The sequence below is a fragment of the Myotis davidii genome, unplaced genomic scaffold (genome assembly GCF_000327345.1).
Source record: "Myotis davidii unplaced genomic scaffold, ASM32734v1 scaffold73, whole genome shotgun sequence".
NCBI lineage: Eukaryota > Metazoa > Chordata > Mammalia > Chiroptera > Vespertilionidae > Myotis > Myotis davidii.
In genome coordinates, this window is record NW_006286675.1 from 836,185 (window position 1) to 857,220 (window position 21,036).

At 43.2% G+C, this 21,036-nt stretch overlaps 1 protein-coding gene across 2 annotated transcripts in view; it reads left to right on the forward strand.

Moving 5' to 3' along the window:
* Nucleotides 1–21,036, forward strand: part of GRM7 (glutamate receptor, metabotropic 7) — a 758,177-nt gene that overhangs the window by 457,646 nt on the left and 279,495 nt on the right. For both annotated transcript variants that reach the window (XM_006758209.1, XM_006758212.1), the window contains exon 5: nucleotides 7,345–7,485. In XM_006758209.1, coding sequence (XP_006758272.1) covers nucleotides 7,345–7,485 — 141 coding nt within the window. The remainder of the gene's footprint in view (nucleotides 1–7,344; nucleotides 7,486–21,036) is intronic.

Sequence of the window (21,036 nt, forward strand, 5' to 3'; positions counted from 1 at the left end):
AGAGTGAAGGGTCCTGGGTTCCACTCCTGTCAAGGGCATATGCTGGGGTTGGGGGCTCAATTCCCAGTAAGGGGCATGTGGGAGGCAGTCGATCAATGATTCTCTCTCATCATTGATGTCTCTATCTCCCTCTCCCTTCCTCTCTGAAATCAATAAAAATATATTTAAAAAAAGATTCTGGTGGACACATGCAGAGATCTACTTGTCTTGCCACACCCAAGACAAGCCTGGTAAGTGAGTTCCCTTGCTCATTAAATCTGCCACCTACCAATCTGACTTTTTCTTGGGTCTCTCCTCGCCCTCCATGTACCAGGACCAGTTTCAGGTTTCATCTGGGGAACACCAAAGTTTGTGAACTGAAAAACTACTCAACTGGTTGCTATTATTAGATATTATTAAAAGGGTAGAATATAGCGAGTGAATTGGAAATGCTACTTTTATTCACTATGATATGAAATTCTCATGTACAATTGGATGTATTTTTGGACATTCTGTTCTATTCCAATGGCCCATTGATCTCCTATTCTTGTGTCAGGACTATTCTTTTTTTAAATCTAGAGAATTTACCATCTGTATTTATATAATATCTGGTAGGATATGCCTTCCTCTTCCTCACCTCCCTTCCTCAACAGCCCTAAACACTCATGCATACTTGCTCTTCTTGTTCATAATACTACTGGCTTTCAATTTTTTATATGAACTTTAAGAGCAAATCTAGCTCTGGGGATAATAACTTAATATTTTTATTAAAATGACATAAAATTTACAAATTAGCTTCATGGGAGTGGATATAAAGGGAACCTTGAATCTCAAAGACAAAAGCCAATCTGACTCAGTGGAGAGATAACCGTGCTCTTGTATGTGTATTTCTTGGCAGCTATTTTACTTGTGATCTTTCTCCTATTTTTAAGTGATTTTGTTTGTGTATGTGAAGGCAGATAATTTATCTATGTCAATTTTATTCCTACTGCCTTCCCTACTTTGCTATGTTTTTAGTAACTTTTTCAAGAATATATTCTTAGGAGCCTGAGATAACATTTCTCATTTCAATAGGGTTTCAGCAAAGGTGAGTGATAATAAGAGAGATGCATTTCTTGATGGTGGGAAAGCTCACTGTCTATCATGACAAGCACACACATCTGACAAATGTTGAAACTCTCAGAGGTGGTGGGGGAACGTTGTGGGTGGAGGAGTAGAGGCTCACATGAAGGAAAGACCATTCTTCAGCACCTGCTGATGTCTGCCACATGGGCATAGAGTCCATGTTACTACATCTTCCAATGTTACACGTATATAAAGCCAAAAATCTGGACTTGCAAGTGAAGTCTCCCGGTTTTTAAATTAGTTTTAAAATATTCTTTGATAGAATAGAAAGGAGAAGTCCATAGTTTAAACATGTCCCCCAAACTGTCACTTGTTAACATCTGAGAAACACATGTTGTCATTCAGACCAGACAGAAGCTATAGCATGTGATACTATCACAGGATTGATTTGTTTTCCTTATTCTGGGTGTATTAGTTTCCTGGAGTGACCATAACAAATGACCACAAATTTGGTGGTTTAAAATAGAAATGATTTTACAGTTCTAAAGACTGGAAGTCCCAGATCAAGATGTCAGCAGGGCCGTGCTTCTTCTGAAGGCTCTAGGGGAGGGTCCTTCCTTGCCTTTGATGGTGGCTCCAGGTTTCCTTGGCTTGCGGCTGCATCATTCCATTCTCTGCCTCCATACTAATGTGACCTTCTCCATGGCTCCTTCCCCCTGTGTCTCTGTGCATCTGTGTGTCTCTTATAAATAAAGATACTTGTCACTGGATTTAGGGCCCTCACAGATAATCCAGGATGAACTTATTTTGAGATCCTGATCTTAATTAATGTAATTTATTGTCATAGAGTATCCAAATGTTTTCCAAATAAGGTCACACAAACTCAAGGGGCTAGGACATGGACATATCTTTTTGATGGCCACAGTTCAAAATGAATTATGTCATAGAAATAGAAAGGTTATAAAACCAATACAAACCTGTTTTTAAAAATGGCTGTTTTGATACATCATCACAGGAGCAGGGAATGTGAGTCCCCCTGCTTCCTCACCTCATTAATGCCCCTGCCTTCCCTTCCCTCCCCTTCCCTTCCCTGTTTCTTGTGCCTCCTCCTCTTCCTTTCTCTTCCCTCCTCTTCTCCCTCCTCCTACACCTTTCTCCTTCACTCTTGCTCCATTCTCACAGTCTCTCTCTCCTCCACTCTCTCCCTCTCTCTACCCTCCCGGCTCCCGTCCCTCCTATCTGTCTTTTCTCCTCTCCTTACTCATTGAGTTTAAATCTATTCCATCTGTGTTGCATTCTGTGTCGTGCTAGGCTAGGGGCTGTGTGGTTCTGCAGCCTGAGTGCCTTCTTCCTGAGCCAGAAGCAGGACCAGGAAGAGCTAAGAGCCCCCCCTTTACAGGCTCCTGAGAAGCAAGCCATGGGTCCTCCATGCCCTTCGGCTGACAGGGATGCTCTAACCTGCAGGGCAGGACTTGTGTGCATTAGCCTGAAATCAGGGCCACTGGTCACTTTCTGATGCCGCGTGAAGCCACATTCATATCTGCCAGAATCCCTTCACCCGGGCCATCCAGGCAGCTGACCCCTCTCGACATCTGATAGATTTCCTCTTACACCACACACTTGTGAGAGCCTTGTTCCTTCTCAGCTGGGAAGCTCACTCCCAAACGCACTGCTCGGGATGAACTATGTGTGTGTGTGTGTTGTCTGCTCTTGTCTCAACCACAAATTTCACGGGGTGTTAGGGTGGCACTCCAGCTAAAAGGGGAAAGAGCCAGATAAATATAGTTATATATTTGTCAGCTAAAACCCCGATTGTTATTTCCATGTTGTTCTAAGCTCACTTCCAAAATTACAGGGATGTTGTATAATGTGGACCCGAGGGGACATTTGCCTCAAACCATCTGGAGATTGAATTCTGAAGTTAAATAATCTTCCCCCATCCCCCACCCCCCATAAAAGGAACAACTTTATTATAATAATTTTGTATACACCATGTAAAAGACTGATCCTTCTCCTTTCATATAAATCTGATTCTGTTTCTTGATGCCTCGGGTTACCTTGAAAAATTCTAATAATTTAACAACACCTTTATTGTGTATCCAGATCACTTTTCTTCTGAGCTCTAGTAGGAATGAGAAAAAGTCTCAATTCACTGCACACACACACTAGTTTAGATTAGAGTCATTCTAATTTTTGCTTCTCTCTGTGTGGCATCTTGGTGACTGTGTACCTTGTATTAATTGCCTATTCGTAAGAAAAGATAGGCAAAATCATGAGGCTACAGAAACTGTAATGAAAAATCAAAAGTAGTGGTTAGTGGCTGAAGCCGGAGGGAAAGCTTTGGGCCAGTGCATAACAGAGCTCAGTATCTATAATAATAAATCAGTAATATGCTAATTAGACCAGACATCATTCCGGGTGTCATTCCAGAAGTCCTTCTGGACAAAGCCAGGGCTGGAGGGAAGCCCGGGTCCCGGGTGTCAGAGGGAAGCAGGCGCCAGCAGCTGGGGGAAGGAAGGCCTGCTCTTGCATGAATTTCGTGCATTGGGCCTCTTGTCACTAATAAAGCAGAGGGTTGGAGAGTCCTGAACCCAAAGGGCTGCCAGCTGCATTCCAAGGCATTGTGAATGTTTGGCCACAGCGAAGTCTCTTTTGAAAGCTTAGCTATCCCACGGACAACTGTATTCCTTTTGATGGAAAAAGAGTAGAAGGAACCAATAAGAATTAATCCATCTTTCACTAGATCCCCTGCTAAAAGAAGTAAACACATTGTTTGGTCCTGAAAGAAATGTGACTCAGCTGAGGCGAATCAGCACGGACTCACTCAATTGAATCACATCCATTTGACCTCTGCTTCTGCTCCTTGGCTCTAAGAGCTCTGTGTTCTGAAACCAGCTTCTGCTGTAGCACCGTCAGCCCGTGTAGCCAGTTTTACTATTTTGATGGACTCACCCATCCCCATACCTACCAGGTACAGGCATACCTCGGGGATATTGTGTGTTCAGTTCCAGACCCAAAGCAGCAAGGCTCAGGGAAACACAGAGTGAAAATCCATCAACAGGCAACCACAGTCCCCACCCCTCCAGGGTCCTCTACGGGCAACAGGATGGCTAGGTAGGGCTCCTGCCATACTGAGCAGAGTACCAGGCAAAAGTCTCAACTACACAAGCAGAGCAAAGACCCTCTCTTCTGAACCAAGGCGAAACCGGAGGCTGAGAGGGTGGGGATGCTTATACCTCAACCAGAAGGGCTGGGACTGTTCATTTCCCACCTGCTGAAGCTCAGGATTCGCTCCAGAGCCTGCTTCTCCAAGTATGGGCAGCGTGAGCATCACCTGGAGCTTGTTAAAAATGTAGGCTTTCCCCGGAGAGCCTTGCTTTCTAAAGTATGGGCAGCAAGAGTGCCACCTGGGGCTTGTTACAGTGGCAGCCTCTTCGGTCCACCCCAGGCCTTCTGAATTAAAATCTGCATCTTAGGGGAGCCCCAGGCAGTTCATATATAATGCACTTGCAAGAGAAAAGCAGTCCTCTGTCTACACCAGGGTGGCCAGCAGAAGGAAGAGGAGGAGGAAGCTGAGCCCGTCGGACATGTGAGTGAAACGGACAAGGGTTTGGGCTAAGAAATCCTGCCCTTCATCCACGTCCGGCCACGGTCCATGCAGCCAGCCTCCGGGGAGCCTTTCTTCCAGAAATCTGTTGGGTCTCCCTTAGAACCGGGGAAAGTGGACCTGATTGCTGCTTTCCCTTCCTTTTCTCTGTTAAATGTTCCACAGTCACCGACCTGCATGTCAGCCGCAAACTGGTCCTTCCTTCCTCCATATCCCTCTGTGTGTCCAGCAGGCACAGGCGGCAGAGAGAGGCATTTTGAAGTGACAGACTTTTAAAATGATGAGGTTCCTTCCAAAGACGTTTTCTTCTGAGCTGGAGAATGTAATTGTATCCAGGCTGTCCTTTGAGCCACTTTTAAGAGTTTCTATTCTGAGTTTAGTTTGGTGTCCAGACCTGTGACGTGCGACTGAAAAGTTTGTTTCTGACGCCCCTTTGCGTTCTGTTGAGGACGTTTAGAGTGTGTTGTTGGTGCTGCCTGGAGAGGGGCTGGGGTGCTGAGATGGTGGAGTGCTTCAGCTGCCCTGGCTGCTGCCTGTGGCTGCAGAACAAACCGCCTCAAATGCCGTGGCCTAAAAGAGAAATCGCCCCAGTTCTGCAGCCGGGGCTGGTCTCAGCTAAATGCTGCTTCTACCGCAGGCAGCAGGGGGCTGGAACAGGCAAACAGGCTTTGCTGAGAGGGCTGGGGTCTGGCTGGACTCCTCTCTTTTCACGTGACCTCACATCTCCTAGTCTAGTGGTTGGCAAACTCATTAGTCAACAGAGCCAAATAGCAACAGTACAACGATTGAAATTTCTTTTGAGAGCCAAATTTTTTAAACTTAAACTATAAAGGTAGGTGCATTGTTATTAACTTAATTAGTGTACTTCTAAGGTTTAGGAAGAGCCAAGCTCAAGGGGCCAAGAAGCCACATAGGGCTCATGAGCCGCAGTTTGCCGACCAAGGTCCTAGTCAAAGCTCTCAGATCCAGGCAGCTGGGGCCCAGGTAGAATTCTGCAGGGACAAGCCACAGGGGCACAGGGTTGGCAGCCTCTGCTTGCTTTCCCCTGTCCAGTGCCCCAAGGATAAGGACGCAGTGCAGAGGGAGGTCTACACCCAGGTGGAAAGCTCAGGAAGCATGGACCATTGGGGCCACTTGTCACAACCCACCAGCCTTGCTCCCCCCAAACCCCCTGTTTCCACCCATGCACAGGCAGAGATGAAGGGGGAAATGTAAGTTAGTCACTAGTTGTCATGTGTACCATTAAGTTGCTTATATGTTTGTACATAGCCAAGTGCATACATGTAGTGATCCTGGAAACATAGATTCCCCTTTATTTAAGAGTTTTATGCTATCCTACTGAACATTGTCTGGAGGCAGGGTTATGGGAGAATAGTGAGTGGGGGGAAGGCTTCCAGCCAGATAGATTAATCAATCAGTATGGAAATCAAAATGAGATCAGATGCCACAGCCAGATTATCTTAAATCAGTTCACGTGGTGGCTATGAAAGGACATTCGTCTGGGTACCTGGTCAAGACATCATTATGTTCTATCATGTCCTGACAATAGCCTGGAAAATGACCTGAGATATAAAATATTCTTTTTCATTTTCCCTATAATGCTGTACAATATCCTTTATTTTATAGGGATTATTTTTTTACTGTCTTGTTTACTTACTTGAAGCTTTCTATTTATAGCAGGCGTACTATATGCCAGGCCACGAATTTCGTGTCGGGAACGTAGTGGTGAATTAAATTAACCTGACATTCTCCTCTCACAGTTTAGAGGCTGGAGCTATTTTTTTTTTTAATGACTCTAAAATTTAGGGAAAACTTTGACTAACTTAAATAATGTGAAAGTAAGTTCATCTTCCTCCGTGGTGGTCTTGACCTTAACTCTGTAAGTTCCTAGTCTTCCCACTATTACAAACAAGAAACTGAGGAAGGGGTGGTACCATCTTTATGCTTACAGATTGATGAATGGAAGATTGAAAGGTTAAGCGTGTACTTGCTCCTGTTTACACGACTTAAGTGAGATGAGTGGAGCTGGAATTCAAGCCCAGCCCTTGTGATACTGAATCCAGTCCGAGTCTCACAGGACCGTGTGGTTTCATGGGAATATTTAGAGTGGTGCTATCCTAGTGAGGTAGCGAGAGATTTCCTGGGGACCTGGCCTTGCCAGTCTCTGCTCATCTCCAGCTCTTTGTGAATAGCATTGAGTGAACATTGACCTCAGTTTACCAGTGGCTTCTTCATAAATTTAATTCTACTTTGACTAGAAAGTCAATTGCATACTGGGATGTTCCTAAACAAAAGAGGACTCTCAAAATGATATTCACAGGTCAGTAGCTCAGATAGTGAGAGATGCAGAATGTGTGATGGTGATGATGATTTTTATAGAGATGCTTTGTCACTAGTCTTGTTCATCAGAGATGCAAGGCATGTTGTGAGGACTATAGCATCCCTAAGGTCTCTAATGCAGATTTTATTGTGAGAATGTCATTTATAGGCCACACATCTGCCTGAAAGACTAGAGATATAGATACAGGTTAGCATTAGGATTTTTTTTTCTTCTGCTGATTTCTTTTCTTTGATTGACACAAAAGAGCATTCAATCTACTAAAACACAGAAAAAAACACAACGGTTTTTTTTTGTTTTCAGATGTTCCAGCAGAGCCCCACAAGCAATGACCTTTTCATTCAACTCTCTTTAGGGTTTGATGCCTATTTTACATCCCGCACACTTGAAAACAACAGAAGGAACGTCTGGTTTGCTGAATACTGGGAGGAAAACTTCAACTGCAAGCTGACGATTAGTGGGTCAAAGAAAGAAGACACGGATCGCAAATGCACAGGTAATTTCATTCTCTCGGTCCCGTTAGCCTACGTGGCCAGTGAAATGTCTGCATACCTGACAGAAGGAAGCCTGGCTGGAGACAAATTGGAAAAGTAAATTGAGTTTTACTAGATTGTTCAGAAAATGGAACAGGAGCATACATCTCGGGGGACAAGAGAAGTACAGGCAAGATTATCCTTTCCTGCCTGCCCATCTAGCAGTAATTGGCCTTTTCGTTGATTCTTTGAATTCAAAAGGGGTCGTGTTGCTCTGAATGCTCTCACAGGTAAATATTGGTTCATGTTGTAGCCAGGAGTCTGAAGTTATTTTTACATAGACAGAAATCTCTGACAAATTCCCTATCGGACCCTGATTTAATTACTACCATGGATGGTATATGTGATTACGGATACAAAGTACTTGGTCAGTGGTTCTCAACCTTCCTGATGCCGCGACCCTTTAATACAGTGCCTCATGTTGTGGTGACCCCCAACCATAAAGTTATTTTTGTTGCTACTTCGTAACTGTAATGTTGCTACTGTTATGAATCGTAATGTAAATATCTGATATGCAGGATGTATTTTCATTGTTCGTGACCCACAGGTAGAGAACAGCTGGTTTAGAGTAATGAGTTTCAACTGAGTTTCATAACATCAAAGTTAATGACTCACCTGCTATTTAAAATATGTTTAAAAATAGTCACCCAGGCTCATATGTAACCTTACAAAACTATTTCAAATTAAAAACACATGTGTATGCGTCATATAAATGTATTAGTAAGAAGGAAAGTTATACGTTCATTCATTGATCCAGTCACAAATGCTTGCGGAGCAACTCCTTTCTGCAAAGCTGTGTGCTAGGCACTAGTGATCTGATGGTGGACAAACCTGGCAAGGACCCTGCTTTGGTGACACTTAGAGAATAGTTGCAGGGTCGGGGGTGGGGGGGAAGTCCACATTATTCTGGGGATCTCTCTATAAATATATCATTTTAATCTGCAATATTGTGTCTGAGAGCTGTAAGGGTATATAACTCATTGGAATTTCACTCATTGAAAGCAGAAACTGCCTCAGAAGACCTCCTTGAGGAGGAGGAGTCACTGGTTGATTAAGGAAGGCAGGAGAGGGATAGATTGAAGAATGTCTGTTGATGAAGAACATGAAAAAGGGCTTGAGGCAGGAGGAATTGTGGTACCTCTCAGGATGTGAAAAATAGAAAAATGTGACAAAAGAAAATAAGAGAATGAATGTGTGAGCTGAGGTTGCAAGTGCAGAGATATGGACAGGGAATAAGTCATGTTGGGATGTATGTGGAATGTGGTCTTTGTCCTAAGAATACTAGAAGTCATGCAAGGGTGTGGCATGACCTACTAGCTTACCACCTAGCCCAGTGGTCGGCAAACTGCGGCTCACGACACCCATGCGGCTCTTTGGCCCCTTGAGTGTGGCTCTTCCACAAAATACCGCCTGCTGCGCCCGGGCCACAAAGTTTCAATCGCACTGTATGTGCGCCCCCGCACGTGGTATTTTGTGGAAGAGCCACACTAAAGGGGCCGAAGAGCCACATGTGGCTTGCATGCCGCAGTTTGCTGACCACTGACCTAGCCCTTTATTAAACAGCATTTCCCAATTCTAGACTTCAGTTGCCTTCAAGGTTTGTAATGACAACCTTGAAGTCCCACCAAACTCTAAAATGCATTCTGTATGCCCAGGAAAGCAACACTCATGTTGGAAACACTTCCTGTGCTATGATATAGCTCTCTGAACACCCATTCCAAAACATCTATTAATCAGGAATAATATATGTGACTCATGATACGAAACACACCATCAATAGTGGGAAGTTTAGGCCTTTTCCTCAAGAAGCTTTCTGTAAAATGCAGAGATAAGATATGAACAGAGATAGGAGTAAAGCAATGATACATAATAAATAGGCCTCCTTGAATGTATAACTCAGTTAATTAGAATATCCTACTAACAGTATTCTCTATGCCACGGTATATAGCATCAGTGTTTTCAGAAATTTCCTTATCCTGTTGGGGGAAAAAGAAAAAATCAATTTGATGTTGACTTGATCTAAGTGACACAAAGCTTTCAAGTGGAAATTGAAAAAGAGAGTTTGATGTCTGGATAATTTGTCTGTATGACAAGGAACATCCACGTATACTAGAAATAGCCACATGGTCGATGACAGTTTTGGTTCTTTCTGACATGGAATATTCTGTAGAGTGCCTCGTGGCCATCAGGAATGTTCCACCTGAGATCAACCCCTGGTCCTTTATTATGCTTTAACATAAGCTGTTTTATCTGTAGTCACATTTTAGTTCTGATCATCAAGAATCTGGGTTTATAAAAACAAATAAGCTCATTAGCCAAACCACCAACTTTTAAAAAAAGGAAATACAAGTAGTTGCATTTTCATGTCTTGCTCCACCCATGTAAAAAATCAATGATCACATTTACTAAATTACCTGTGGTCCCAAATTATTTGAATATCCTCTCCTTTCTCTTTTGTTTGTTCTTGAACTGGCTCTTGTACTCACAGAGGGGAAGGGGAGGCCAAAGAAAGAAGCAGTTCCACTCCAGATTGGTAGCTGGAAGGATTAATAAGCAAGGGGGCTTGTCTTAAATGCTGCAAGACAAGTAGATCTCTGCACATGCCCACCAGGATCTTAAATGTTTATATGGAGGCCTTTATGGGGTTCAGTCCTATATACAGACTCGGATGGTCTCCACAACTTACTCTCTCATGGCTACGCCCTTGGAACAGCTGCCCCTGTGGGAACAGAAGGCAGGTATATGTTCAGAGGACAGGGGAGGGTATAAGGAACTTCCTATGGCCTGGGTCCAGCTTGTGGGTCCACTGGCAGTCATATTCTCCTGATGCCCTCCTTGACCTCCGTTCCTTCCTTGCCCCTTCCATTTTGAGAAGGTGCGCCATCTTGAGGGGAGGTATTCCTTCCCTTGTGTCTCTTGCTCTTACCGTAACTGGATATGAACACATGCATGGTTGTGTATTTGTTTTTCTTTCTTGTACTTCCTTTTTTCAAAGCCAATTAAACTTGTATGTTGCATTGGAGATGTTACCAAAATATATATTAAGATTTTTTAAATAGTAAGTAAACCTCAACTTAGAAGAGGAGAAATGGTGGGAAAGACATGCTGAGGGGCTAGACTAGAGGAAAAGAAGTGACGGGGAGAAGTGACAGGTTGCATTGTATTAATGAGAGTTTTTTGAAACTGTGGCAAGAAACTAGGTTTTAATGAGGAAAAGAGCGGAGGGGAGAGGGAGCCTGGTGGTATAAGGGGAAGCTGCTTTGGCAACCAGATTTTGAAACATTAAAAGAATGAGCACCTTGGGGAGACGCTGCAGGACACAGGGGTTAGCTGAGGAGTCTGGCATGGAGACCATGCATGCTTTGATCTGAGGGCTGAGAAAAGCAGTCCCCTTCACAGATCTTTCTGTGCCTGGGTCTACTAATGAGTGAGAAAGTCTTAAAATAGTTATTTCAGATTCAGAGACAAAATGTAAACTTTTTTTTTTCTGGGCTGTATAGCCTTTTTAGCCAAAATGAGCGATTGTGTATTAGCTCTAAGTAGACTGTCATCAAATCAGTCATCTGGCAAGACAAGTTTTGAAGCTGAGTTAGGGGACCCACATCGCTTGGAGAGAGCAAACTTCTGGGGTCAGAATAACAATGAGCTCTATTCTTTAAACAATAAAATAAAATAAAAACAATGAGCTCTAAAAACGCAAGAGAGTATAAAATCATGGAAGAAAGAATAATTATTGAAAATTATATTAAAAATCAACTATTTGTACTTCATAATTTAACTTGGGGCTAGATGTGCATGGATTCTTATGAAAAAGTGACCTAAATAGCCATGTGATCTTTATTCCTATAAATTATCCACATGCATTTACAGTTTTTCTTCTACCAAGAAAGCTACACTATTCTTCAGTATTTTAAGACAATTACAACTTTTCTTAAGACCCAGTCCCAAGATCCCCAACCCTGAGAGCTAGACATTCTTCCTCCTGGTGGTGGCCTACTTTCCCCTGATAACAGATTTAACCTTGGCAGTGACCCATCCTGCTCCTGGGTTATCCGGGCGGCCACCCCCAAGGGATCGTGCTGCTGTGCAAGTTTATTGACGGTGTAATCACATTCACAGGAAACACAAACTGCATTTGACAGGTACTAATGCCGTTCACGCTGCCCTATGGAGGAGATACATTTGCGCGTGGAGATGGTGCAGGCTACACACACAATGAAGGAAGCTCTGCCAGGCAGCTCAGCACAGAGCCCTTGCCATCTGTGGGCAGAAGGGTCAGATGTGATTGTTTGTCAAGTGGGTTTATGTCCTGCCGCCTCCACATCACGTATTGTGCGTGTTCCACCTCAAGACTTGCAAGTGTATCCCCGACACAAAGACCCGTTTCGAGTATGACCTCTTTGGAAGGAACATTCTATTTTTGTGAAGATACCAAGGTCAAGAGCAGAAGGAAAGTTACAGAGATGAAGTGGTCTCTGAGAAAGAGATTGAGGATGAAGAGTATTTAAGAACCATGGGTGCGAGCCAGAAAGCGCCGTGGGTTTGTGTTCTAAGGCTGCTCCTGAGAAGCCTGGGAGAGCTCAGGCATTCATGAACCTGGGAAACCCTCTCCTCAGCTTTGCAGTGGGGGTGGTAAGACTCTACACCCAGAGTTGTTGTGGGGATTAAGTTAGAGATTTCAAGTAAAAGATCTCAAATCAAACGGGTACATAGTACTAGCTCATTAAACGGTCGTCTGTTCTGGGCTGCGTGCAGCTACCTGTGAGGGTTTCGTGAAGACCAGATTGCCTTACCTCAGTCCTAAGGAAAATCAGGATGCACGTAGAATTCTGACAGAAAAATAAAGCCAGAGGTTTCAATAAGTATATCATATGGACAGGAGTTCTTCACTGGGGGGCACACTGAACAGTGATGTACTGAGGTTTCAGAGTTTGTAGCAGGCAGGATACAACTTTATGCTGTGAATAGAATATGAACCCCAAGGCTTAAGGAATTGCAATGCCATCATGTAGGGCATGTGTCCAAACATCATTAGGTCTTGACTTGTCCCAAATTTTGTACCATTTTATCCCTGATGTTCTGTATCTTTATGTGATTAATGTAATCTCCAAGGTCTTTGCTCCCAAACTCCTTTAAACTGGGAAGGAGGTTTTGAAGAATCTGGCAGCCCATAAAAATGATCACTCTGTCCCCCTGACCGGTGTTTTCCAGTGGTTTGAGCACCAGCCTGCACACAGAAGGGCTGCAGGTTCGATTCCCAGTCGAGGGCACGTACCTGGGTTATAGGTTTGATCCCCAGCCTAGGTCAGGGCACTGGTGGAAGGCAACCAATGTATCTCTCTCACATCAATGTTTCTGTCTCTCTTCCCCTCCCTCCCTTCCTTCTACTCTCTAAAAAGTAATGGAAAAAATATCCTCAGTGATAGTTAACAAAAAGTGTTATCACTCTGTCATATCCGTGGCTTGTGTAGACCATTTGTCTAACATTACTGTTTTGTCCAATGCTACTTTGTGATACTGATTCATCAGAGGTACTGCTTTACTGAAAAGAAGGAACTTACCATTTAGAAACCCATCATCCCATGAAGGGACCTTTTGCCTTTCAGAGATTGTTTTCCTTTTGAGGCGACAGAGGATGATTAAGTTGGTGACTTTTTTTTTTAAAGCCAATGTATTCCATTGCTAATGCTTTCAACTCACACAGGAAGCAAATTCAGTTTTGATTTAAGTCCCTAATCAACTAAGGTTTACTGTGGAAAGTGTCGGGGTCTAAAGGGCACTCTCTGATAAATGCCTGCATTTTGGGAGGTCAGATTCTTAAACTGTGGTTTTCTTTACACCTCCCTTCTCAGAGCTAATAGTTTCCGTAAAGGTCACTTTGTCGGTGGGGCCCCAAAAAACCGGGGAATAAATGCTGTTAGTGAAAACCATGCATTTCTCAAGTCTGGTATTCTTACCTGGAACCCTGGCCCATCAAACCCCATGTACATTTTTAATAGAACTATGAAGGCAGAGGTTTACATGCAGGTGAAGTGCTTTGAGAAAATATGTACAGAAAGAATTTATGACCATGCTAATTAGTTTTCCCTGTCATTTTAGTATTCTATTCTAATTGACCTTTAATTGTTATGTAGATAATGTGTTGTGACACCTAACTTATTCAACAGGATCTAAGAATCCTGCTCAAAAAGTAATGGATAAGTAATGGCCAACCCTTTGGTGCTGTAAGACTTTTTGAAGCCATTTTGATGAGAAGCAATTTAAAATGCATTTCACACCTCTCTTAAACAGAGATTTGACACTGATTATTTATAATTTAATCTCCGTGGAGTTCCTTTTTTGGGATAGTGTGTTAATATGATTCTTTGTTAAAATTTTTATTCTGAGTCATCTCTAAATTTAAAATATCTCAGTTGATGTTTTTCTTGTTACAATCACCCTTAAATCTTCTCCTGCTTCCATCCTAGTTGGCTGGCTTCTGTGTGGGAACTGAAATTGCATGTGCCAAATTATTAAAAATGTCTATCTATTCATTTAAAAATGAGTGTTAAGTATTAATCTCGGAATCATCACAGAAAGGCTAAGGTATATCATTTTGTGAGTTTAATATAGCATTTTATAGTAATTATTTGGGTGAGTTTACTAATAGAATTTCGATAGATAAGGTGCTAATTAATAGAGTATTCCCCAAATTAAAATGATCTGATTGTCACATCTAAAGTACTCATTATTCTTGGAAATCTTTAAATTCTTTTTGGAACAAGAGTATTGAAAAAAAAATCATATGCCCATTAAAAAAAAGATTGTTATTAGTCATTTGATTCCCACATGTAATAGTCAAAAAAGGTTTTAGCGTAACATTAAATCATATTACAGTAACTGCCGTGCTAATTCTATGGCTTTGCTTTTAATTCACTTAGCTATGAAATTTCATTATGTTTTATTCTTTTAAAACCAATGATGTTCTCTTTATAGAGAAATTTAAGAACAAAAAGATGGCCTCTTTTCAATGGGGACCATATCACCAGCTTTGTCAATGATTCCACTGGATAAATTTGAGGGAAGATAAGGATTATAATGACAGTGCTGCCTCTAAGAGCAAGAACCTTGCGGTCTTTTCTCTGCTTATCTACTGCAGTAGGTGCCTGTCGGGCCACAAAACCGGTAGTGCAAAAAATACACAACTCCTGATTATTTTCTATAACTTCTCCGTTTTTTGTTTTACAAGGTTCCATTCCAACAGTTTGTAGAAACTTGGTCAGTCTTTTTAGAAACCTTTATTCCACCCGATCAGTGTGATTGAAGCATAGTTAAAAAGGCAGGGGTCCTTAAACTACGGCCCGTGGGCCACATGCAAATACAAATATTGTATTTGTTCCCATTTTGTTTTTTTACTTCAAAATAAGATATGTGCAGTGTGCATAGGAATTTGTTCATAGTTTGTTTTTTAACTATAGTCCGGCCCTCCAACGGTCTGAGGGACAGTGAACTGGCCCCCTGTTTAAAAAGTTTGAGGACCCCTGTACAAAGGGCTGATTAAAGACTAGGACATTGGAGGTATTTGTGGGGTCCACTTTCGCTGAGCCTTTGGCATCTCTCCATGACTTCCTGCTGTCTGCCAATCATCCCTGGGAATGGCCTTGACTATGCCTCTCCGGAGCAGTGAGATGTCAAGGTGACTACAGCAGGCAGTCTGCTTCTGACATCAAGGTTTCTCCAGGTTCAGCTACTTTCACAGGCTCCTCTGACCGTGGTGGGAGGTTGCAGAACCAAGGAGCCTTTCCAGGGCCATTCACCAGCATTTCACTTTCATGCTTCCCTCAGCCTCTCCTCAGTGTCTTTATCAGGAGCTGGGGGAAGAGACTAACTTAGACCCAATCATATCCTCCCAAGTCCTTTGTGTACAGCCTTCACTGCATGTCCTGAATCTTTCCGCACTCAGCTTCCAAAGCTCAGAGATGAGTACTGACCACATAAAACTGAAAAGTCCATCTTCTTTTTCTGCTCTGTTACCTTCTTTCCCAAAGCAATGAATTGGAGCACTGTGGCTTCCAAGGTTGTGGGATAGAGCCACATTATTTACATGTACACATATGAGAATATGCAATATAGTGTCATTAAGATGCCATCCTAATATATATGACTATTCCCATTCAAAACGATGTGAACACAACCAAAGTTCAATACTACATGAACACAACCATAGAAGGCAGGCCGGTGCTTGTTTTACTAAATAGTACAAATGTGGCACTAAACATTGTGCCCCGGGTGGCAGCGGGCTATCTTCACCTTAGAGATGGACCCTGCAGGAAATGAACTCTTTCTGCCACCAACCCTACAGAGTTTAAAAAGTGGTCTCCACCGCAAACGGGCCATGTTTCCACAAAGTCCTCAAACCCCACAGCACAGCAAGGCACCTCCAGGAGCTGTGTTTAATTCTGTGCACAATCTATCCAGGTACTAGAACCCCAAGTTGAAATCCCAGGGGCGTCCATGCAAAACTGTTCCATAAATGCTAGAAGCCATAATTACTTGAACTGTATGCCATTTCTTTCTCATTAACTCTAACAGGCAGTGGCTTTAAAAAAAAAGGTGGTGGGGGAGTGAAGGCCTTTCCATTATCGGGAAGTCTATCAGGCCGGGCAGTTAATGAGAAGGAATTCCTACATGAGGGGAATGAATGCATATGAGTCTTCTCAGCCGCAGTCCTTGTAAACAAAGTGCCTCTCGTAAGTGATGTAAGTGTTATAAATTGGATGCCTTGTGCATTTGTAGGTATGAGAAAGGGCTGTTGAATGACTTATCAGGGGCCATCAAGCGAGCTACAATGGAACAGAGCTTTGCTCAGCAAGGGCTTTTGGTTATACAGGTTTCTTTTTTAACCTTTTCCTACTGCAAAGAGAAATAGGGACACTGAAAGCATTTTGGGTATTTACAGTGTGTGCGGCGGCATATTCATTTTTCTAGAGAATAAAACTGTGCTCACAGGATAAATATCTACCATATATAAACCCAGATAAGAACTTTCTAGGGCTCCCTCTAACTCTCTCACTATTTCCAGTAGCAGTAGATCAAGTATGTGGGTGAACACATGGAAAGGTTTCCCATTTCCTCATCCTCAAATGATATTTATTAGGTATCATTTACGTTCCTGGGAGAAGGTAGCTCTGAGGGGACTGAAAGCAGAGCTTCTGTGATGGAGAAGCAGTAGCCAAGCTGCCTGCTGAAGGTGCCCTGGGCAGACTCACAAAAGCAGTTACGGCTTAAAGAGTCAGAGTGCCTAGGTTTGAACCCCAGCTCTTTCACTTCCTGCCTCACTTGGGCAGGCTACTGAAACATGCTTAGTCCCTTATTTCCCCATCTGTAACATGGGGTAACGATAGTCCCCACAGCATGTGGTCATGAGTGAGGGTTAAGTGGGAGTGTGCCCTGTGGAAATAGTGAGTGCTCAGTGGGTTCAGTGGTTGTTGTTGGTGGGACTTCTGTTACCTTTGGCCTTTGTAAAAACAAAAACAAAAAAGAGAACCCCCTCCATGGCTCAAACTGCCTGGCCTTCCTTTATTTTTATCTCCAATCTTGTCCTCTCTTTCATTTAAAAGTTCTTGCTTGCGAAGTGATATCAGTACACATTTATGAGTCGGGATATCACCCAATTTGATGCCCATATCAACCCTGTGACATAGCTGGTATCATACCCCTTTAACGGATTCAAACAGGACAAAGCTGAACTCTGGGGAAATTCTGTGACTTATCAGAGAACATCGCTTCTAATGAGAAAACTAGAATAAGCCCATCAATGGCGCACATTCACTGTCTCATGCTTTCTGTCGTGCTCTGTGCACTTAACGGATGTGGTTGACTAGCTAGGCCAGTGTCTGTGCTGGACTTGAGAACACAAACAAGGTTTTGCTTTCAAGGAACTTCTATTCCAGGATGGAAGGCAAACAGAACCATAGAAAGAGAAATCAAATAATTACGAATTGAGATTAGTGCTGTGAAAGAAGTTAGAGGCTGAACTAGAAAACAAGAGCACAGAATTACTCTAGGAAGATGGTCGGCAGAGATTACAACAGCTTGACTGTCTGGGAGGGGTTAGCATTCCCATTGTACAGATGAGGAAACCGTGGCTCAGATGAATCAACCAAAAGGTAAATACTACTGATTTCTCCCCAGGCTCTTTCTCCTCTTGGTGGCCTTCTGAGACAGAAAATCAGACATGAATAGGCCCTTTCTCATTTTGGGGAAACTTCATGGTTTCATTTACATAGCCATCCCCTCACCTGGCGACACTCGGCCACCTAAGGGCTCTGAGGAGGACATAATTGATAACGATCCTGCATTGATCCTTGGGTCCTCACTTATCAACAGCTGCAGTGAGCCAGAGAATCGACCTCCTTTCTTTTCTTCTCTCCTAAACTGAAAATAGGGCAATATTTTCCAGTTACTCTCAAACTTTCCTAAATTGATGAAAAACTGGTAGCTTGTACACAGAGCAAAGACACAGGATTAAAATGCCTCGTCTCATGGGCAGCATAGTTAGACAACAGGGGATTACAGCCGCAACCAGAAACTTTTCTGTTTTTCATCCCGTGGGACTTTGTCCTTTTAGGAAGGGACGGACAAACGTGCCTGCAGCCCTGTCAAAGCCAATGATAGGGACTGAGGGAGTTAGAAACTCAAGCAGCACGAAATAATAGCTCTAAGGAAGAGCTTCCCAATATTGGAGGAACCGTTATAAACCGAGCTTCCCAAGTGGTCCAGTGTTCTGGCAGAAGTGGGCAACATACTATGGGAGAGAAATGTTGAATGACAAGACGCCGTTGCGTTTTCATTTGAGAAAAACCGCAACTATCACGGGTAAGTTTCAGACAAGTTTGTAACAAAAGGTTACACTTCAGAATTCAATTTTAAAAAGGAAACACAAATATAAAAAGAAAACTATGCCAAGAGCCAACCTGAAGCAGTTCCCTTTATGTGAAAACAAGTGTACAAAAATCGTTGGGCTAAATAATTAGTGGGCATTAACGCCTGACAGCCTGGCTGTCAACGGGACTGCTACATAAACCATGCCTCCAGCACAGGCTGTATATTTCAACAGATCCTCTTTCCTTGGACAAGCTGTGAGATTGCAGAAGTGTCAGTGAATTTCAAGAACGTTTCAAAGCCTAAATGGGTGGTATTTTTAGCACACAGAACTGTCTCCCTCTACATTTAAGACATTGTAATGGTCAGACCTGTTTGAAGGAAGACGCGTGGCTTCTGGGGCCCCCGTGGCTGGCTGGGGTCCATCTCAGACTGCTGTGCTCTCATCTTCGTTTCCTTCTTCGTATAAAGGCACCTGGGCTCTCCCTCCCACAGGGCCAGGCATGCGCTGTGCTGTTTCCTCTGCCTCCGATTCCCTTTCCTCAGTACAGCTTTCAACTAATTAATAGTCACCTTCACATCTCAGTGTTGCCTCTGCTGATGACCCCCAGGATCTGGGGCAGATTCTTTGCTATCTAGTCTCCCACCTCTTGTGCCTTCTGCTGCACTTGCCTCGGTTTGTGCTGCTGCCCTCATTAGTGGGAGAACGTGTTGAACCTCTGCCTCCTGTACTTAGCTGCAGGAGGCCTCAGTGCAGCCGGGCCTCAGTTCCCAGCCCAGCCTCAGTGCAGGTCAGGCGAGGAGCAGGAGCTTCACAAGTGGTTGAGAATTTTACTTGGCATGCTTACCGCAAACATCTGCTCTGCATAACACATTATTTGCGATGGATCAAATTGGGGAGAGGGGCAGGTGGGGTGTGCCTCTGTTTTCCTGACGTGCCCAGCTTGCTGAACTTGAGTTTCTTTCAGAAATTCACCCCATGGGTTGAATCAGGGCTTCATAGGATGCACTGGGCTGCACATGTTAAATGTTTCCTAAGCCCATTATGTTGACACACAAAGAAATAGCTCTTATTCGAGTTGACAAGTGTTCATTTTAAGTAAAAATGGGGTAATCCCAAAATCCAATGAACTGGAATATATCCGCCATTCCTTCCTGTAATATAGAAAAATTCACAGGGATGGGGGACTAGGGAACATATTGTCCCCCTCACCCGCCCCCCCCCGCCCCGCATTGATCACTGTTATTCCCAGAACTGAAGAATTGCTGCATTTTATAAGCTATGTGGGAGAAATCAGATGCAGGGCTAAAACCATAGCAATAAAAATAATAAAACAGTCCATGCTTATTAGGTACTTTCTGACATGGCACTGTTTCATCCTGTAATCAAGCAGGTATATATTAAGACATATAAAACCTCTTGCTTTTTCCTTCTTTTGGGTGATAAATTTTTAGAAGTCGTTAGGAGTAGGAAAGAACAAAACTCCTGAAATCAATTTTGTTTACTGCCCCATTCTGGCTATGAAGCCTAGCGTAGAGCCTGGCATTTCTGTGCCCCTTTCCTAAGTTGTAAAATGTTAATAACCTAATGGAGTTTTGTGTTTTTAGTAGAAGCCCTCAATGAGTTAAGGCATGCAAAGTGCTTAGTACATTGCCTCACACATCAGAAGCATTGCCTATTTTTATCCTTATAGCTTCACAGTACAGTATTTTGGACAATTGAAGTGTATTGTCAAGTTGTTTTCGGAAAGGACTATACAAATGTATTCAGCCCTGGCAGACCTACTGGAATGCTGCCTCTGTTTTGATTTGCATTTCTTAGAAAGCTGGCGAGATTGGGTAATTTTTCTGTATGCTTGGGTACTGACTTATCATTATCATGAGACGTACTTTAGAGCCTTCAAATTGTGTTCATATCCCCTGTGTCATCTGATCATCCCTACAATTCAGCAGAGCCAGCAGAGCTGATGACATTACAGTCTCCTGGAGAGAAAAATAAAAGCCAACTTCCTGGGCATTTAAGTGGCTTGCCCAGAGTTACTTGGCTGGTGCCTAGCAGAGCTGGGATTTGAACCACTGGGCAGTGTGTTTTACCCTTGTAAACAGTGATTTATAAAAGTGGCACCTCCTGGCATGTAAGGATTACCATCATATTTATATCATACTAGAGGCCTGGTGCATGAATTTGTACCCAGGTGGGGGTCTCTCAACCTGGCTGGTGATCAAGGCCTAATTGGCGGCCGGCCAGCCAAGGAAGGGATCCCTGGAGGTTGGCCAGCCAGAGGGAGGGGCTGCGGAAGGTTGGCTGTGGGAGCGCACTGACCACCAGGGGGCAGATGCTCAGTGCAGGAGCTGCCCCCTGGTGGTCAGTGCGCCTCAAAGTGACTGGTCAACCAGTCATTCTGGTTGTTTAGTCATAATGGTTGCTTAGGCTTTTATATATATAGATTTATTTATAATGAACACAAAGTAAGTAAATAAATAAATAGGCCCTAACTTTGTCCTATGACAATTTTAAGCCCTTAGGAAAATATAATTTAAACATCTTATAAGCTATATTTGGGAATCAGAATCTCTGTAATTTGGTCACCATTACCCTACTATTTCTGGTTCACAAAGCTGGATGTATCCATCAGAGTCCAAGCAGGAAA